This window comes from Pelodiscus sinensis, chromosome 6 (genome assembly GCF_049634645.1).
Source record: "Pelodiscus sinensis isolate JC-2024 chromosome 6, ASM4963464v1, whole genome shotgun sequence".
NCBI classification, from domain to species: domain Eukaryota; kingdom Metazoa; phylum Chordata; order Testudines; family Trionychidae; genus Pelodiscus; species Pelodiscus sinensis.
Genome location: NC_134716.1, coordinates 87,898,598 through 87,917,101, shown reverse-complemented (window position 1 = coordinate 87,917,101; position 18,504 = coordinate 87,898,598). Strand labels below are relative to the sequence as shown.

Here is an 18,504-nt window from a genome sequence, read left to right as displayed (position 1 = left end):
GATTACCCCGTCCACCTTGTCTGTATAATTAGGTCTGTCATAATCAGCCCCATACCATTACTTGCAACTGAGAGAGTTTGTTCTGATCATAAGCCACGTAACACACAAAACACTCTGGAATCCTCTCTTGAACACAAACAGTGACAGACTGTAATGAGATAAAGGCTCTTGTAATTTGTTTAGTTTCTAAATTGCTTACATCTAGTTATATATAACTAGATTTCTTACTGAGAGGCTGTATTGCTAATTATTTATTGTGGATCCTGTATTTTCTTGTGGTGCTTGAAACTGGTTTTGCTAGTTGGGAATATAAATTGGCGGCAGTTATTGTCACTAACTGGTCTTTGAGAATGTTTTTTTTTTCTCAACCGTGTGCAAATGTCAGAAATACTTTAGGGAGTTGGGAGTAAAAAGTCCCACTGACATTCTGGGGGATTTATGCTTCTAAATCCCGTAAGTAATTATGAAAAATCTTCCCCTTCAGCCTTTTAGATTAATTTTAGGGAAGGTGAGAGAGATTGGATTAGTTCAGCATCCATACACTTGGACTCGTGGGTTCACTAACAGCACACACAGGACTTATTTTCAGTGGTCTCTCTTGTGCTGGTCTCAGATTTGCCCCTCTGGTGCCAATTCCCTTAATCGTGTCTCCTGATGGGACTTCTGAGATTCTGCCTCCTCTTGTTGCCTTGTTTAAAAAAGAAACTTCATTGCAGTGGGACAGGAAGCAGTGGCAATCTGCTAGATTTTGTGTTGGCATCTTCAAACCTCCCCACCTGTGCTCTCTCTAAGGTGGTTACCCAGGAGGCCATCAAGGGCTGCACACCTAAAGAGCTTCACAGGTGTACAGCCACAGGGTCCTGGAGAGGAGAGAAGTATAGAGTTAGTTAGAGAATAAGGGATGGCAGGGGATTGGTGGGGAGAGATGTCTCTCCCTCAGCCTCAGGGCTGCTGTGGCTGGAGGAGAGAAGACTGGAGGGGCAGTCCTCTCTCCCCACTGCAGCCATGGGGTAGCCTGAACCCCAGACCTTCAGCCACAGCCCACAGCATCCCAACCCTCTGCCCCGTCTCTCCCCTGCATCCAGAGCCCCTCATCCCTGGTCTCAGCCAGAGCCCTCACTCCCTGCACCTTAGCCCTGTGCCCTAGGCCTGAGTCCCCTCCACTCCAAACCTCTCAGTCCCACCCCAGCTGTACATCTTCTCCATGTTGGTGCACATAACAAAATTCATGCTGCATATTGTATGGATGTAAATAATTAGAGGGAACATGGCTCTGCACCCTCATAAAACATATTTTCTATAGACCAGCAAATAGCTTATTTTAGTTTTTGTTTTAATTTGCTACTAGCCTGGCCCACATTCAGTTTGATGGTCTGGAAGGGCTTCCTATCCCCTGAATGATCTAGTTTCATGAGGCTGAAGTTCTTTAGTCTTTAACTATCAATGGTTCTAGAAAGAGAGAGTATTCTAAAATAGTATTTGGAGGCATTTGTGATTCCAGGTCCTCCTCAGTGAGCCTTTCCACTACACTGATCCTCGGAGAACGGTTGATTTGAATATGTGTAAGCCTAGATAAAGCATCTTCTGAGTCAGTGTAAAAACTGTATCTCTGCAATTTTCAGTAATCTGACAAAGGAACTGATACCTCTCCCCAGTTTGAATTCATGATTTTAGTGCAAACCAGTGTTCCAGGAAGCAAACAGCGTGCTAGTCCTTTTTTTTTTTAAGACACTCAGAGAATGTTTTTGGGAGGTTTTTTGGCAGTTCCTTCAATCCACTCTCCAAACAGACATTCTGCGGCTCATTCTACCTTCCCAGGAGGGGTGTGTGTATGTGACTATATATATATATATATATATATATATATATATATATATATATATATATATATATATATATATATACACACACACACACACACACACATAAAATAAATATGTAAGGCCTTGCTAAATTAATGGCTGTGAAAACCATGTCCTAAACCCTGAAATTTGATCTTGTGTACTTTTACTCTATATTATAGTCTTATATAATAGGGTAAATTACATATTGTTTCTCAAATTGGGGAGTCCTGACCAGAAGCGGGCCTCAAGTCTATTGTGGGGGAGTTGTGTAATGCCACCCTTACTTCTGACTTGCCTTCAGAGCTGTGGGTGGCCGGAGAGTGGCAGCTGCTGGCCAGGTGCTCAGGTCAGAAATATGGCTCTTATTTGGAGCTTGACTTTTTAGGTACCTAGTCACTTGAGTAGGAGTGAAAAATCTACCAGTCATGTTCCCTCCCCCTCACATACACAAACAGCCCATTCCACACCTACAGTTTTGTACTAAGCTTTTCTGACATTTTAAAAAAAGAACGGTATGCTCATTAAACAAATACAGTGTAGCTTATAAAACTGACAAATGACATTGTTCATGTACTTTCAGTCTTACAAACCATAACGCTCCAGTATAACAAATGTATACAACTCTGCCAAGAGTAATGTAAGCTAACACCAGTATTGCACAGCTCTTATGAGGAAAAGTGAATTCTCTAGCAAAATACTACATGGGTCACAGTTAAAGTTTACTAGCACATTTCCCAATTTTTAATGTTCAGTGAGGATAACTGATGGTATAGTTATGGCCTCGGGGTAAAATGTTAAGTGAGCCATATGCCCATTACACACCTGTATTGCTATGTGCATTTACAAACAATAGAACATACAATGGCTGCAAATGACAGCTGCACACATTTGCTTAAGAGTCTTTCATTTTGCACAATGTCTGGGTCAGGATGCAGATTGTCACTTCCTATCTAGAGTGGTCAAAGAATTAGCCAGATGTGACTTTTGCAGTGGCTAAAGACCATTTTGTTATGTTGGTGTTCACAGCCAGTCTTGATTTACACCATTAATAGGTGACTCTGGAGGGTTGTGATCACTTTGAGTATCTCAGAACACTCTGTTTTAACAAATGTGAATGTCAGTTCCCCCGTATTGTTACATGATAAATCTGTGTAAATTTATAGTCCTTTTCAGCCTCAGGTTCCTATACTTGGGACTTTCAGATCTTAGGACACCTGTAAACTGATTCCACTGCTTTTTTGCACCATGTACCAAAATTTCAATAGTTTGTTTTGAGACACAGTAACTGTTCTTCTCTCCAAGATTTCTTCACATCAGTGAACTTGTAGTGGGGTGGTCGAGAAGTTGTGAAATGTCGTAAACTGATGTAAAGTTTCATTGGTCTTTCAGATGGTCTTCAGGAGGCTCTCTAGTCAAAGTTAAATGAAGTGTGTTTTGATGAGCTGTATAATGGTTTCCCTTCACAGACTTCTGCCCTGATACCACAAAGCTCAGTTTAATCTAGGTTCTCAAGTTCAATATAATTGGAAATTGATGTTTTTTCCCTTGCAGCATGGCGCTATGTAGGTGCAGCAGGAGGATTCCTTTTTATAGCCATTCAGCTTATCTTGCTTGTGGAATTTGCACACAAATGGAACAAAAACTGGTATGTGTCTGGCAAGCAATCACTTGTATAATTTATTGTAGTGCAATTCTTATTTGAATGAATGTTTTTACTAATAGAAAATTAACCACAATATTTAAAAATACCACAGATGCTACTTTCTGATGGTAGGCAACTATGTTTAAGGAAGTTACAGTACTCCACAACCATCTGAGTCTTTTTCTACTCTTCACTCACTCTCCTTCTTTCCTCTCTTGCATTACATTTCTCTCCCTTTTATTTATGATCTCTTATTATTTTGTCTTTGACTAAAATAGCTCTGTTTCCAGTAACTGCAAGAGCTACATCATTTAAGCCTCTTCACTTTTGTATCTTTATTCCTCATCTGTATTTGCATCTGTATATGAGCTGTGGCTATTCATATCTGCAGATGCAGGTACCCGCGGATATCCATGGATCTGCAGGGCTCTAGGTCTAATCATTTTTGGTAAAACTGACTGAATCCACGCAGCATAGCCAGAGGACTCAAGCAACAGTGTTAACTGATGAATCCTGTTTTGTTTTCATGCAAACTTATAGCCACACTTCAGCCCAGTTTTTAAATAAGAGCTGAACCACTGGTTTCCACCCAACTTTGCAACTTTCCTTGATCAATCCCCTTGCCCAGCCTCTCTGTACAGGCTTGATTTCCTTGTTGTGTTGCTTTGGCACTTTTCTTCCCTGCCCTATTAATGTTAGTAAGTCGTGCACAAGCACAAAATCTATGGCCTTTTGCTGTTCCCTGCCTATCCGTTCCTCTGTTCTTTTGTTTTCACAGTTATCCCATTAACATGTAGGATAAGTTTTAAACCCTCTACTCTCTCCCTTAATAACGGTTTCCTTGAGGATAGGGTAAAATATGTCCTCTTGGCTCACCACAGCTAGTGCTGCCGATAATTAACTGTAGCAAAACCCCAGCGCTGTAGGTATGACCGAGAGGAAACTTCCAACAGGGGCATGTAACTCTATGGCACCATCTGCATTACAGATCTTGTCAGGCCTGCTGACTGGTGGGGTGGCGCAGTTGCCTGCGGGCTTGATGATTTCAAAGGGCCTGGGGCTCATGGCCTCCGCCGTTGTTGCAGTAGTGGTGACAACTGCAGCACGGGCCCTTTAAATTGCTGCTGGAGCTCTGGGTGGTGCACTGGGCAGCACTAAGGGCTAGCAGTGTGGTCTGTACTGATACTGAGGGCTGGCTGCCTGAGCTCCATCTGAGGCGCCCCCCCCCCCCACCTTGCCCAGGGGTCCTGCAATTCTGTTGGCCTGCCTAGATTTTGTAACCTGTTTGCAAATCATTTCTGCCCTGTCCACACACACATCACTCAGTACAATCAGGGTATTTGATACTTTGTTCTTCCAAGTTCAGTTGGGGGATCAGGGGAAGGAATTCGGGACTCCAGACTTGTAGGATAATGGACCCAAAAGAGGGAAGAATGGCTGAATGGGCAAAGCTGTTGTATGGTGGAAGGGTAAGAATAGTGGCAGTGTGTTTAACAGTGCTTTTTCCAGGGCCTATGTAATGGAAGAATTTCACTAATGAGCTGGGACCCCATCACGGAATTCCCTGCAGGAGCTAGGAGCCAGAATTACAATAGTCAAAGATTTGCAGATGGCTCAGTCTAAGCTGTTCCAGGTTTTCAGTTTGTAGCAGGCTATATTTATGGAAAGAGCCAGGCAATTAATCAGTGTAACATCTTTGCTCTACAGCCAACATCATCATTATGGCACGTTTTAAAGATAGCATATGAATCTAGCAAGGCAGCTATATCTTTAAAATGTACAGAAGTCTCAGCCTCTACTGCTGAAATAATGCGTGTACTAAAGAGAGCAAAATGCTGCCTCTTGTGCAGCTGTAATGGCCCTATGAGCTACCTTAATAAGGAGTGTATGTTAATAGACTAGTATTTATTATTTATTCTGTAGCTAAATATGTTTTCTTCCTTACAAACAGGACGGCCGGGACAGCACATAATAAACTGTGGTATGGGTTACTAGCTCTGGGCACTCTCATCTTGTACTCCGTTGCTGTGGGAGCCTTGATTTTGATGGCGGTCTTTTACACACGCGCTGATGGTTGCACTTGCAATAAGATTCTTCTTGGTGTAAATGGTGGCCTGTGCCTCCTTATTACATTGGTAGCCGTCTCACCCAGTGTCCAAAATCGTAAGTGTTTTTATTCAATCTCTGTCTGTTCTTTGTTTTGTTGGAGATGGGATACCTGGGAGAGGAAGGGAGCGGGGGGCTCTGGAGCAACTGCTGCTTATCAGACTCATCCAGGATGACGTCACTGGGAGTGCTGACACTGTGTGTGTACCCCTTCTCTCTCATGCTTTCTGTGTTTGATTTAGCTTTTATATCAGTCTCTTCATAAAATCCATACCACCTACCTATGCTCCATAATACCACACGAAGGCAGCATAAAATAAGAATAAAAGGGGTAAAAAAAATGGTGGTAGGTGTCTACTATAAACCCCTTAAGTAGGAGCAGAAGTGGATGATGCTTTTTATAAGCAATTAACAAATAATTCAAAATATAAAACTTGGTGAAGATGGGGAACTTCAGCTGCCCAGAAATCTGCTGGGAAACTAATACCACAGATTATTCAACAAGCTATTGGAATTCAACTTTTTATTAGAGAAAGTGGAGGAAGTGACTAGGGGAGAGGATAGTCTATATTTGATTCTGACAGGAGGAGGAAGTAGTTGAAAATTTGAAAGTGGAAGGCAGCTTGGATGAAAATGATCATCATGATTCTAAGGAATGGTAGGAAAGAAAACAGCAGAATAAGAACAGTGGATTTCAAGAAAGCAAAGTGAAGCAACCTCAGAGCATTGGTAGGTAAGAGCCCATGGGAACCTCATCATAGGGAAAAAAGTTCAGGAGATTTGGTGTTTTTTCTAATGAGCCATTAAAGACACAAGCAAAACTATTCCAAATCCTAGAAAAGATAGGAAGGATGGTAAGAGACCAGTCTGTCCTATCAGGAGATCTTCAATGTCCTTGAAAATTTTTTAAAAAATCTTACAAAAAGTAAGTGTTATTACTAAAGCATTAATATGAAAAATCAACATAAGCATGCAGGGTCAACATTTGGCCAAAACACTCCTCTCTTCCCCCAAGAAAGAAAAGATTAAATTAGCTAGAGACATAAAAGGTAACAAGAAAACATTTTACAGCTCTGCCAAAAGCAAGAGGAAGATCAAGGACAGAATAGGTCCACTGATCAATGAGGCTAGAAAGGTGAAAACATAAACATGCCTGAAATGTTAAATGCCTTTTTATTTTTTATTTCATTTCTCACCACAATGTTTAGCAATTATCAAATGACTAACTGCATATATTTATTAACATAGTAGATATCAGTGTAAAAAGGAATAAGATCTGTGGCTAAAATGGGAAAAGAACAAGTTAAGAATTACTAAGATGAGGTAATATCTTGAAGTCAGCAGGACTGATAAAATACATCCTTGAATACTTAAGGAGCCAGCTGTAGAGATCTCTTAGCCATTTATGTTTGAGAACTTATGCGGGAAGCGAGAGACTCCAGAGGACTTGAAAAAGGCAAATATAGTACTTATCTATTAAAGGGAATAAAGACAATCCACTGTGTTATGAACCAGTTAGAAAATGATGGAACCAATCAGTTTATAAACACCTAGAAGGTAATAAGGTGATAAGTAATGGAGACAGGTTGCAAGTGCTTGAGATAACAGGGTTAGCAGTCAAAATGATTTTGACAAACTGGAGAAATAGTCTGAATTAAATAGGATGAAATTCCATAGGACAAATGCAAAGTACTTAGGAAGGAATAATCAATTGTGCAAATGTGAAATGGAAGGGACTGCCTAAGAGAATATTAGAGAAAAAGATCTGGGGGTGGTTGTAGATCACAAGCTAAGTATGAGTCAACAGTGTAATGGTGTTGCAAAAAAAAGTGAGTACCATACTGGGATATATTAGTAGGAGAGTTGTAAACTACACACAAGAAACAATTCTTCTATTCTACTTGCACTGTTAAGGCCTCAAATGGAGTATTGTGTACAGTTCTGGGTGCCATATTTCAGGAAAGATGTGGAGAAAGTCTAGAGAAGATTACAAAGTCTAGAAAACATGGCCTAAGAGGGAAGTTTAAAAATAATTGTGTTTGTTTAGTCTGAAGAAGAGAAAATTGGGTTTTTTTTTTTTAGAAGGGGAGGCAGCATAAGTCTTCATGTTATAAAATGTTATCACTTTCCTCTTTATAAGTTGTTCTCCTTATCCTCTGAGGACGGGACAAGAAGGGACTTTAATTGCAGCAAGAGAGGTTTAGGTTGGGCATCAGGAAAAAACTTCCTGTCAGAGCAGTTCAGCCATAGAACAAATTATCTAGGGAGGTTGTGGAATACCCATCACTGAAGATTTTTCAGTGCAGGATAGACAGCGATGGCCTCAATAATACTTAATCCTGCCTCAGTGTGGAGGACTAGACAAGATGGCCTATCGAGATCACTTCCCATCCTATAATTCTGTGATAAGTGTGCCAGTATCTTCGCTACAATTCCCCAATAGGGTGGATACGGAGCGGGGGTTGCACACATGAAACTGACCTGATATTGCTTGGTGTGGAGTAGGATTAGCAACTTTCTGCTCTCATAAAACCAAACACCTTAACTCGGTCCCTTTCCTGAAGTTCCCATCTCTCACCCTCCGCTTTCTTTTCCCACACCCTCACTTTCACTGAACTGGGGCAGTGGGCGAGTTTGCAGGAGGGGGTGAAGAGGCAAACTGGTTGTGTGGGCTCCCATGGGAGGACAGTAATGAGAAAGTGAGGGCTCCGGCTGGGAGTTCGAGCTCTGGGGTGGGGCTAGGTAGGAAGGGGGTCAAGGCTGATGTGTGAGAAGGATACACATCACATGGGCTGGGGTGTGTGCTTTATAATGGGGCTGAGCATGGGGGGCTCAGGGCTGGTGTAGGGTGGATGAGGGCTTCTGCTAGGGATGTTAGGACTCTGGCTGGGTGTACAGGCTCTAGGGGTAGGACTGGGGATGAGGGGTTTGTGATGCAGGATTGAGGCTCAGGACTGGGGCAGGGAATTGTGGCTCAGGGATACTTCTGGCAGCTTCTGGTCAGTGGTGCAGTGGGACTAAGGGAGGCTCCCTACTTGTCCTGGCTCTGTACTGCACCCTGGAAGTGGCCAGCTAGGTCCGGCTCCTAGGTGGCCGAGGGGGTGGGCGGGAGGAGAGGAAGCTCCATTCTCTGCTATCACCTGCAGGTACTGCTCCTTCAGCTCCCATTGGTCATGGTTCCCAACCAGTGGGCATGCAGAGCTGCTGCTTGCGTGGGGGGCAGCGCTTGGAGCCTCCTGGCTTCCTGCTTTTCTGGCCACTTCTGGGGCACAGCACAGATCCAAGACAGGTAAGACTAGCCTGCCTTAGTCCCTTAGCACCGCCAGCTGGTCTTTTAACAGCCTGGTTGGCTGTCCTGACTGGAGCTGCCTGAGTCCTTTTCTAACCTGGTATTCTGGTGAAAATCAGACACCTGGCAAGCTTTGGCTACCTTTGCTGTAATGAATAGCATTCAAACCTATCCAGCTCTGATGTAATGCTTATTTCTTATCCTCATGCAGTTACCATCGATCTGTTTCTGGCAGTAGGGCTGGAATATTCTAATTTTTGTTCCTTTTCACACCCCACTTTGTGTTTCAACAGCACTTTTGGTTTTTGTAGCATTGTTCATGCACTGGGATTGGCAGTACATCAGTGCTTCAAGTAATATCAAAGTTAACTGATGATGAGCAATATAACAATATCTGTAATTGCCTTTGTTCTGGCAGTAACTTATGCTAGGTGCGGTATTGGTTTTGAGCTGGGTAAAGTTGGTCAGAAAACTGTATTTATTTCTTAATAGTTTTACCTTAACCTCCATGGAGCAACTAGTGGAGAAAGATGTAAGGAATGTTTCCTTGTATCCTTCAGAGGAGTTTCAGATCTAATCTCTCTGGAATCTTTCTAAATTACATAGGCAAAGGATTAAATATTTCCCTTGTGAAAGCTACTTTGATTATTTGAATTTGGCTATTGCTTTTTGATTGATTAAACCCATACAAATGCTTCAGCATCTTAACTTTTTTCTTTCAAGGCCAGCCACACTCAGGTTTGTTGCAGTCAGGAGTTATCAGCTGCTATGTTATGTATCTCACTTTCTCATCTCTGTCAAGCAAGCCACCAGAAACTAGTAAGTTATCTTGAGCTTTAATAAAGTCCTTTAAGTCATGCCACATCAAAAGTAAATGTGTTTAGGCCTTTGATTGTCTTGCCAAACAAATACTGCCAATACATGCGGTACCAAGCAGAAAGAGTTACAGATTAGACACTTGTCTGATCCTTTTTTTCACTTCTATCCAGTAGTTTTTTCTCCTTTACTATTTTAGTTGCCATTGAAATAAGATCTCTTGCTTCCCCCTAAAATCGATATGCCCCCAATTAACTAAGTGAACTTCCTAGTTTTTGTCCCCATTTTTCCTTTCACATGAAAAATTACTCTCAAGTCTTCTGTTTCAAGAGCATTTGGGTTGTATTGACTACTGTTCTCAGAGAACAAAAAATGAAGATTATTCCTAACCAGATATGTTGCGCATCTTTGTACTTCACATGCTTACTAACTAGAACACATTGGCTGCGTCTAGACTGGCATGATTTTGCGGAAATACTTTTAACGGAAAAACATTTCCACAAAAGAGCGTCTAGATTGGCACAGATGCTTTTGCGCAAAAAGTGCTTTTGCGCAAAAGCATCCGTGCCCAGTATAGATGCGCTTTTGCGCAAGAAAGCTCCAATAGCCCGATGGCTAAAATGGCCTTCTTGCACAAAAAGTTAAGGTGCCTGTCTACACTGGCCCTCTTGCGCAAGTATTCTTGCGCAAGTATTCTTGCGCAAGAGGGCTTATCCCTGAGCGGGAGCGTCAAAGTATTTGCACAAGAAGCACTGAATTCTTACATTGGAACGTCAGTGCTTTTGTGCAAATTCAAGCGGCCAGTGTAGACAGCTGGTTGCTTTTGCCAAAATCTTGCAAGTCTAGACGCATCCATTGTGTCTCATACTTACAGGGCATCTTCAGATGCCAGAAAATGTTGCTATTGTTTTTCTAACATTAAAGTTTCTAAAGTTTGGTTTAATCTCTCAGTTTTTCTATCAAGAACCCATTTTGGAATCTAACCAGACCCATGGTCTAGTGAGCAGAGAGCCATTTTCTAAGTTCCAGAATAGATTTCTGTGATTCAGATGAATGGCACTAACACCTTGCTTTTAACCTCTGCAATTTAGGTTGTCACGATAAGACTTGTGTCCTTTTTACTAGAATAGCAGTAACTGGAAAAAGAACTGTGAGGAAAGACTTTTTGATGTGCCTGGGGTGGTCACCTGTCAGAAGGAGAGTTAGAGAATTACACATTGGTAAATCTGAAAAAAGAAATCCAGTTTATAAGCAGGAAAACTATTATATTGACCATTTGTACAACTAAAGTGTCTTGATTGGTGAAAGCAGACGTTCATTCCGGTGGATTGAAACTTAATGTTGGGGTTTAATATATATTATAAAATAGGGGAGAGCCATAAAGTAAATAAACACAGTGCATTATTAGTTTTGCTAATGACTAAAATATGCAACATCTCTACTAATGGAGGATGAATGCATGTGTAGTTATTGCTAGGGCCCTACTGAATTCATAGTCCATTTGTTTAATGTCATGGTCATAGGATTTTAAAAATAATAAATTGCATGATTTCAGCTAGAATTTCATGGTGTTGTAATTATAGTGATTCTGACCCAAAAAGATACTGTGGAGGGTTGCAAGGTTATTGTACCAGGATTGCAGTATTGCCATCTTTATTTTGTGCTCCTGCTGGTGGCAGTGTTGCCTTCAGAGCTGGGCAGATAGAGAGCAGCAGCTGCTGCTTGGGAGCCAAGGCCTGAAGGCAGAGCAGCTGCCAGCAGCAGCACAGAAGCAAGGATGTTATGGAATAGTGTGGCCCTTACTTCTCACTGCTGCCTTCAGAACTGGGCCTTCAGTCTGCAGCTGCCACTCTGGCTGCCCAGATCTGAAGGTACCAGTGCAGAAGTATGGGTGGCATGGTATGGTAATGATATGGTATGATACTGCCACTTTTACTTCTGTGCTGCTGGTGGTAGTCCCCCAGCAGCTCCCTTTTGGGTGAGAAACACTGGTCTCCCTTGGGAAATCTGTATAGTACAGAAGAAAGCACACACAAGACCAGACTTCACAATCCATGATGCCTTTTTTGTGACCATGAATTTAGTAGGGCTCTAGTTACTGCATTTGCAAACGCATGTACTGTGCAGGTAGGTGTTAGAAATATGCCAGGCCGTGGCTCAAAGCAGATGGATTTGTCAAGCAAGAGAACCTTTGGGAAACAAAGGGCTATGCCAGCAATTTGCAGGAGCCTGAGGGTAGCACTTAACTTGTGTACATTTTAAAATAAAATGTGCCCATAACCTATTAGTTCTTTGTCCACAGTGCATCATTTTAGATCTAGGGTGGCCACAGGTCATATTTTAGTCCTTATTAAGCCTATATTTGACCCTGGGGCTTCCCTTAAAACATCCATCTCTTAAACATTCTACCGTATAATGTGACCCCAGCTTTCCAAACAGTAACATGTTTATAATGTATGTATAATTTTAAATTTCTTAAAATGTCTCTTGGCTCTTAAAAACAGGGGGAGGCGAAGTGTTGGTGAATGGCCCAGCCAAGAAGCTGGGATTGCAACAACTACCCCAAGGCCTAACCTTTCTTCTCTTCTCTTTTTTAAATATTTGTTTTAATCTGAAGTCAAAGGTGCCTCATTAATAATGCCTGTTTGTTGTTGTTGTGTTTTTTTAAGTCCTGGATGAGAACCATAAGAACATTACAATCTGTGCTCCTGACTTGAGCCAGGGCTGGCACACAGATGAGAATCTGGTGACTGGATTGGGCACTACCCTTCTGTTTTGTTGCATTTTATATTCTTGGTGAGTTTGGTTTGTTTGTTAAAATACTTTGTTGTAAATTAAGTGAAATGCAAATTAAAGCAATGGCTAAGAAGTAGAATTACACTAAAGGAGGGAAATTAATCTGATGAATCATACTTCCCCACAATCCCAGAGTAGGTGGCTGTTTCTTCTGAAATGATCCGTGATGAAACAGTAAGCTCTGAACCCTCTTGATGATTTAGCTTTTATGAAAAGGAACCACATCTACGGGTGGAACAAAAACTTCCAAATGTGAACCAGTGCAGTGTTGTCTGTCTGAGTCCGCAGATGGTTTAACGAGTCCGAGGGCAGACAAGGCTACCTTGGCTCACATTTGAAAATTTGCTTAAGCATTAAGACCAGAAACATCACTTTCAGTAGAATTTAAGATTTTGTTGGAAAAGTATCACCACTAGTAGCTTCTCTGAGAGCAATTTGGATTTGGACATGGTTTGACGTTTTTAACTTGCTTTTAACTGTGTGGCAAACTGCAGTGGTACTGGGATGTTACTCTCTCCATCCATGCCTGCCTAGGTAAAGTATCAGTCTACTAAGATTCCTGAATGCTATATGCACAGTAAATTGAGATGTGTCCTTCACATGTAAGTGGTCAAGGAGTGCTAGTGTTGAAAATCTGAATGTGAAATTGATTGGAAGCTCTTGTGAAACTGATGTTTCTTTGGGTTGTCCATGAGAGAAATGCAAAAAAAGCAAATGGTGAAAAGGACAGTAGACTTTCAAGAGTGCCAAACACCCTGGAATTGGAGCTTGTTTGTAACTCTGAACAAAGCATTATAGTTGTTCTTTCAAATGTTAACTGAACACTGGCTTAATACAGCTTCGACACTTGACTACACAGAAGAAAAATGTTGCTTTCCCTTGGTTTGTTTAATAGTTTGCATTTAACACAGTACTATACTGTATTTGTGGTGGGTTGGTTTGTTTTTGTGTCTCTGCTGCTGCCAGATTACGTACTTAGGGTTCCAATTGAGGACTGCTCAGCTCATAATTCCGAGGCTTTTCTATATCTTTGATTTTTTTTTGTTTTAATTTTCATATTCAGTGATTTAAAGGATGTTGTTTGTAATCCAGTGAAAGACACTTTCGTTAAGATAAAACTTCTTCTGACTATCTTCTTGAAGAAATTCTAATAGCTTTACAATTCTTAAAATTAGGCTCAGCTGAAGAATAAATATATTGACCTGGAAAGTAAATACAAGAAAACGGCTACTGTGGTGCAGCAATAGCATGCCTGTTTAAATAAATATTTGGAATACATGTAGTATTAAAAATCAAAAATCCCTTGCAAAGCCTTTTGGTCTGTAGGTAGAGGGAGTTCTGACAGAAGAACCTGTTTGGGGTGACATTGAGACTGCCTTTGAACAAGCTGGTGCATCAAATCCTAATATCTGCAGAAACCAGGCTACATTGGTATTTCTTATCAGTCCTGAATCTGATCACATCAGTCCATGCATTTATGATATCCCAGTTAGTAGTATTGCAGTTCCTATCTAGGAATGAACCAGGAAAAAGCTCCCAATTGCTTAGCAACACAAGTTGCCTTGGGACTATACTACATTGCTCTCAGCTTTGCACTAGCTCTTCACTGAATAAGGGTCCAGTTCAAAATCTCCATCCTCCAAGAATTCGGCCTTTCCTGCCCGTGCCACCTCAAGGGATCTGTCTTAGGTGGTGCAACCAGGTCTCTCATCTAGAGAAACCACACAGCCCAGGTAAGGCCTGTTAGACATGGAACTTGCCATGAATCCATATATTTACGATATCTGTTTTTGATTATTGAAATGACCTCGGATTACATTTGCTTGCTATGGGAATAATGAATCACCCAATCAAAGAGGAAAACAGAAGACATTATGGAAGACAGAATTTTTCAAGGACTTGGAAGTAGGCAGTGTAGCATTCTTTCAGGAAGAGTAGGACCACAAATACTACCACGTTCATAATTAAATCAGAAACGCCTTTCTTTGTGGCTTGCTCTTCAGTGTGAGACCAACAGACCTCTAAATGGTGGGAAGGAAACAAGTGGTAGAGAATGTTGTTCTGTTGTTAAATGTTTCAGAAAAGCTCATTTACTGCAGTGTTGGAGTCCATAAAGTATCTAGAGAGTTTGTGTAACATATCTTGAAAAAAGAGGAAAGATGAGTAAGATCTGGTTTCATAGAGAAGTGGGGTGGAAACTGGTAAGAATTCCTCCAAAAATAAGACTTTACAGGAACTGTATGGGAGTAATATAGACTTCCTAGCAAAATAGTTTATAAATAAACTGATTATTTCTGTCTGCTACTTCTGAGTTTCTGGTATCTACAAGGCTGTAATTATGGCTTTTATTACAGGATCAGTCAAAGTAATTGCTGTAATATAGTCTGAAATGGCAAAATACCTGTTATGCATAGCAGGGAGAACCTCTTCTGAAATGCAAATCAGTGTGTTTTCGCTTTTATGTTGACTGCTGGCTAGTGCATTGACATTAATAGAAATTGTCTAGTTTATTTTTCAGTTCATGACCACAGCCTTGGTCAGATAGTGGTTATTTTGATGCTGTAGATTTCTACTTGCACAGAATAAACCTTTCCAAAACTTAGCACTTACCCTAAGGATCCAGTCTTGCACCCACTGAAATAAATAATAACTAGGCTAGAAGGTTATGTCTGCACTGCAGCTCCAAGCAACGCTCCCAGCCTGTATAAATCTGTGCTAAGTTTGTTTGAGCGTATGCTAAACTCAGATGCCTAGTTCTTTGTGGCTCTGGCAGGCATTTGACCTCACCACTCGCACTCAGCTCCAGGAACTTGAGAGCCTGAACTGCAGCTAGAGCCACAGCATTCGTAATGCTAGCAGGCTACCTGGGAGGCTCACCCCCATCTACCCATGTAGACCTTCCCCCAGAGAGTGCTGAGTATCACAGGAAACGTACTTATGCTGAATGCTATGGTGCTGTCTTCTCTTTATCTTAGTTTGACCTCAACAACACGTGCAGGCTCCGAAGCGCTGAGAGGAATATATGCAACGCCTGAAACGGAAGTGAGTTACTGTTCCTCTGAACTCTGACAGACTGCCTCTCCCCACTGTACCATCTCGCTGCTGACAGTCATGCTACTTGCCTTCTGATTGTGTACACTGTGAATTTAGAATTTGCAGCTAGAATTTAGGATGGCACAAAGGGATCAGCTGCCTCTTGAGCAACCCCTGATGGCCACATGTGGCTCTACAGGGCTCCCCTCTTCCCCCTTTCAGGGCCCCTCAAGAACTCCATGCAACATGTCTGTAGTTCAGAATACCCTTATTAATAATCAAGTTCTCAAATCCCCGTCGCATGTGTGTTCTCAGTCTTCCTGCTGGGGGGGATCCTCCCAGAGTTTTCCCTGCCTGGAGTCAGTTCATTCCAAGTAGTCTTCCACAGTTCCCCTTGATAATTTAGGGTTGGCTGGTCCCAGGCATTAAGGGGCAAGCTGCCCTGTTACAGCTAGTTAAGTTTCACACTGCACATGTTCTTCCTGTTAAGAAAAGTGGAATTATCCAGATATTTCCTGCATCCTTTTGGCCAGGGCTGGCTCCTCAGCAGCTCCTGCTGGTCCCTCTGAACACTTGCTTAATGTACCCTAAATAGTATGCTGCTTTTCTTGCTGTTTTTTCCTTCTTTCTTCAGGATTCCAAAGTATTAAAGTTGTATTCAACTGGAAAGTGACTATTCTCCAGAAGCTCCCTTCTTCTTAGAGGCAGAAAAGTCAATATTTATTAATTGGATAGCTAAGATAAGATTTGTTCTATTTTAGTTGTGGAACAGGGCATTTGAGAAAATTCAAAGTTAGTAAAATGTGATCAAAACTATTAGTGCTGTAATCAGTTTCTTAATCTCTTCCCAGTTCAAAACACTCACTCTTTGTTTTCTTCCCTTCTGTGACTTCCATTTCTGGCATTTTTACAGTGAAAAAGATAATATACTGGGACTACTGAGTGAACAGTCATGCTGTATGTAATAAAAGCAAGCCGTTCTATTGCATACACACATGTATACATATGTATATACATTCACAAATGTATATTATATAAAAGGTATATTATACCAGCTGGCTTCAGACTGAATTCCCACTTCCATTCTAGTCCCCTTGTTTTAGTTGCTGTAGCTTCCATTCCAGGTAGAAATGTCCGTATTAGGTCTTATCCAAAGGTGAATTCCATGGAAAGTTTGAGCAAAATAACTCAACTCACTTATGAGCATGAAAAAAATTAAAATAAGCTTTTCTAGCATGGTCATTCATAATTCGTGTACCCTGCTATCTAAATGGGTCAAGCTAAAGTCTTCAAATTCAGCTTTCTTCTCTTGTAGTTCTCAGAGTCTTAGAGCCTGATTCTATGTGCTACAAATGCTGCTTTCTGGGTGTCATGAAAACTTCCACAGAATCTACACTTTCATAATGTCACCTTTAAAAGTGTTGTTTCTAGCCATTCTTGTTCTCAAAGAGAAGTATTTAAAATACTGTAGTAATTAGCTTTGAGTATATTACACCATGCAGGCAGTACTCATATACATCTTTTGGAAAAATAGCAACTGTTGCTTCTGACTGAATATTGAATAGATACTATTAACCAGAGGGGCTGGAATTAGGGGTGTGGAGGACGCTGAAGCACCCCTTTCCTTGAAATGGTTTCCATGATATCCAGGGTTTACGCTTTGATTCAATGGCCCTCAGCATCCCCACTATAAAAATTATTCCAGCCCTCCTGCTATTAACACTCCGTTTTGCAAAATCACTCTACTTGAAGCGTGTGCGCCTGGCATTTGCATATGCACTTTTCTGCTGACTCTCTGTGCTGGATCCCAGTGCTCATTTTTTGTCTGCTTACCAATCTGTTGTGCCCACTGTGACCCATGATAGCACTTGAGCTGCCTCAGACCCCAGTCTTGTCTTGCCAGTGTGTAAGTTGAAGCAGTTCAAGCTTTATTAAACGTTAGAATGTGAATTGCTGAATGGGAAGCGGAAGACACTGGTTGGCACGGTAATGACCTGGTAACCCTGGGCCATTCGTTTGAGAAGGCTGAACTGCTTCACTACAGCACAAAACAATAGAGTTATTTCTAAATCATTTGGTTTTAAAGAGCTGTAGGAGGGCTGGTGCATGTGCATATAAAGCAGTGTCAGGCAATGGCCAATTAATTGCATTCTGATTTGACTTCCCTGTGATAAAAGGCCTCTGTCTTTTGGCAAGAAATGTAAACACAATTCTGCAGCTGCATTTATTTATACAGAGTCTTTCTGAATCTAAACTAGAGATAATTAATAGCTCTGAATGGCTATTTGTATGCCTGCCAACAGTACTGATTACATCACTTAATGTGCAAGGCCTGAATTTCTAACACGTGTCACTAAAGAGAAAGCATGTCTTAGCCTGGCATTAGCTTCAATATCTAGATGTAGCCAAATAGTGGAAGCTAAAGGAAATAGATTTTGTCTAAATTTAACTTACAAAAATAAAGAACCTGTTAAATCAAACCATGGAAAGAGTAATTATTTTCCTGTTTCAATGAACGTAGCCAATATCTTGAACAGGAACTTTGCTAGTCTTTTTTGTCATCTTTTGCATGCAGAGAGTTGTTTGTCGAACAAAGCCAATGGGAAAATCCTAATCTATTGAATTGAAGTATAAAGATTACAACTTAATTTCTTGATATGTATATTTTATTGCATTAGAAAAACCAATAACCCTCACTCGCTTCCAAAATGAAACCGCAACATGTAAAATAACAGATAATGTTGGAGATATATAAAATGCAAGGGTTGGCCATATGTTGTGAATTGTGCAGAAGAAGAAAAATACTGAGAAAACATACAATAAAAGTGCAGTGTTGTATTTTAGAAGTTAGTGGAAATAATGAAAACATGCTGGCCAATCCTAAATGCATTTCAGAACTGTCAGTATGCCCCAGTGAAGAACTAGCTTTTAGACCAAGAAATGAGACTTGTCCACCAAAACAAACCAAAAATTAGTTA

General features: G+C 41.1%; 1 protein-coding gene across 2 annotated transcripts in view; it reads left to right on the top strand.

The window, feature by feature from the left end:
• SERINC5 (serine incorporator 5) overlaps positions 1 to 18,504 on the top strand; it is a 62,419-nt gene that overhangs the window by 36,927 nt on the left and 6,988 nt on the right. For both annotated transcript variants that reach the window (XM_075932344.1, XM_006119154.4), the window contains 5 exons: positions 3,396 to 3,489; positions 5,438 to 5,649; positions 9,605 to 9,700; positions 12,367 to 12,493; positions 15,469 to 15,535. In XM_075932344.1, the coding sequence (XP_075788459.1) occupies positions 3,396 to 3,489; positions 5,438 to 5,649; positions 9,605 to 9,700; positions 12,367 to 12,493; positions 15,469 to 15,535 (596 nt within the window). The remainder of the gene's footprint in view (positions 1 to 3,395; positions 3,490 to 5,437; positions 5,650 to 9,604; positions 9,701 to 12,366; positions 12,494 to 15,468; positions 15,536 to 18,504) is intronic.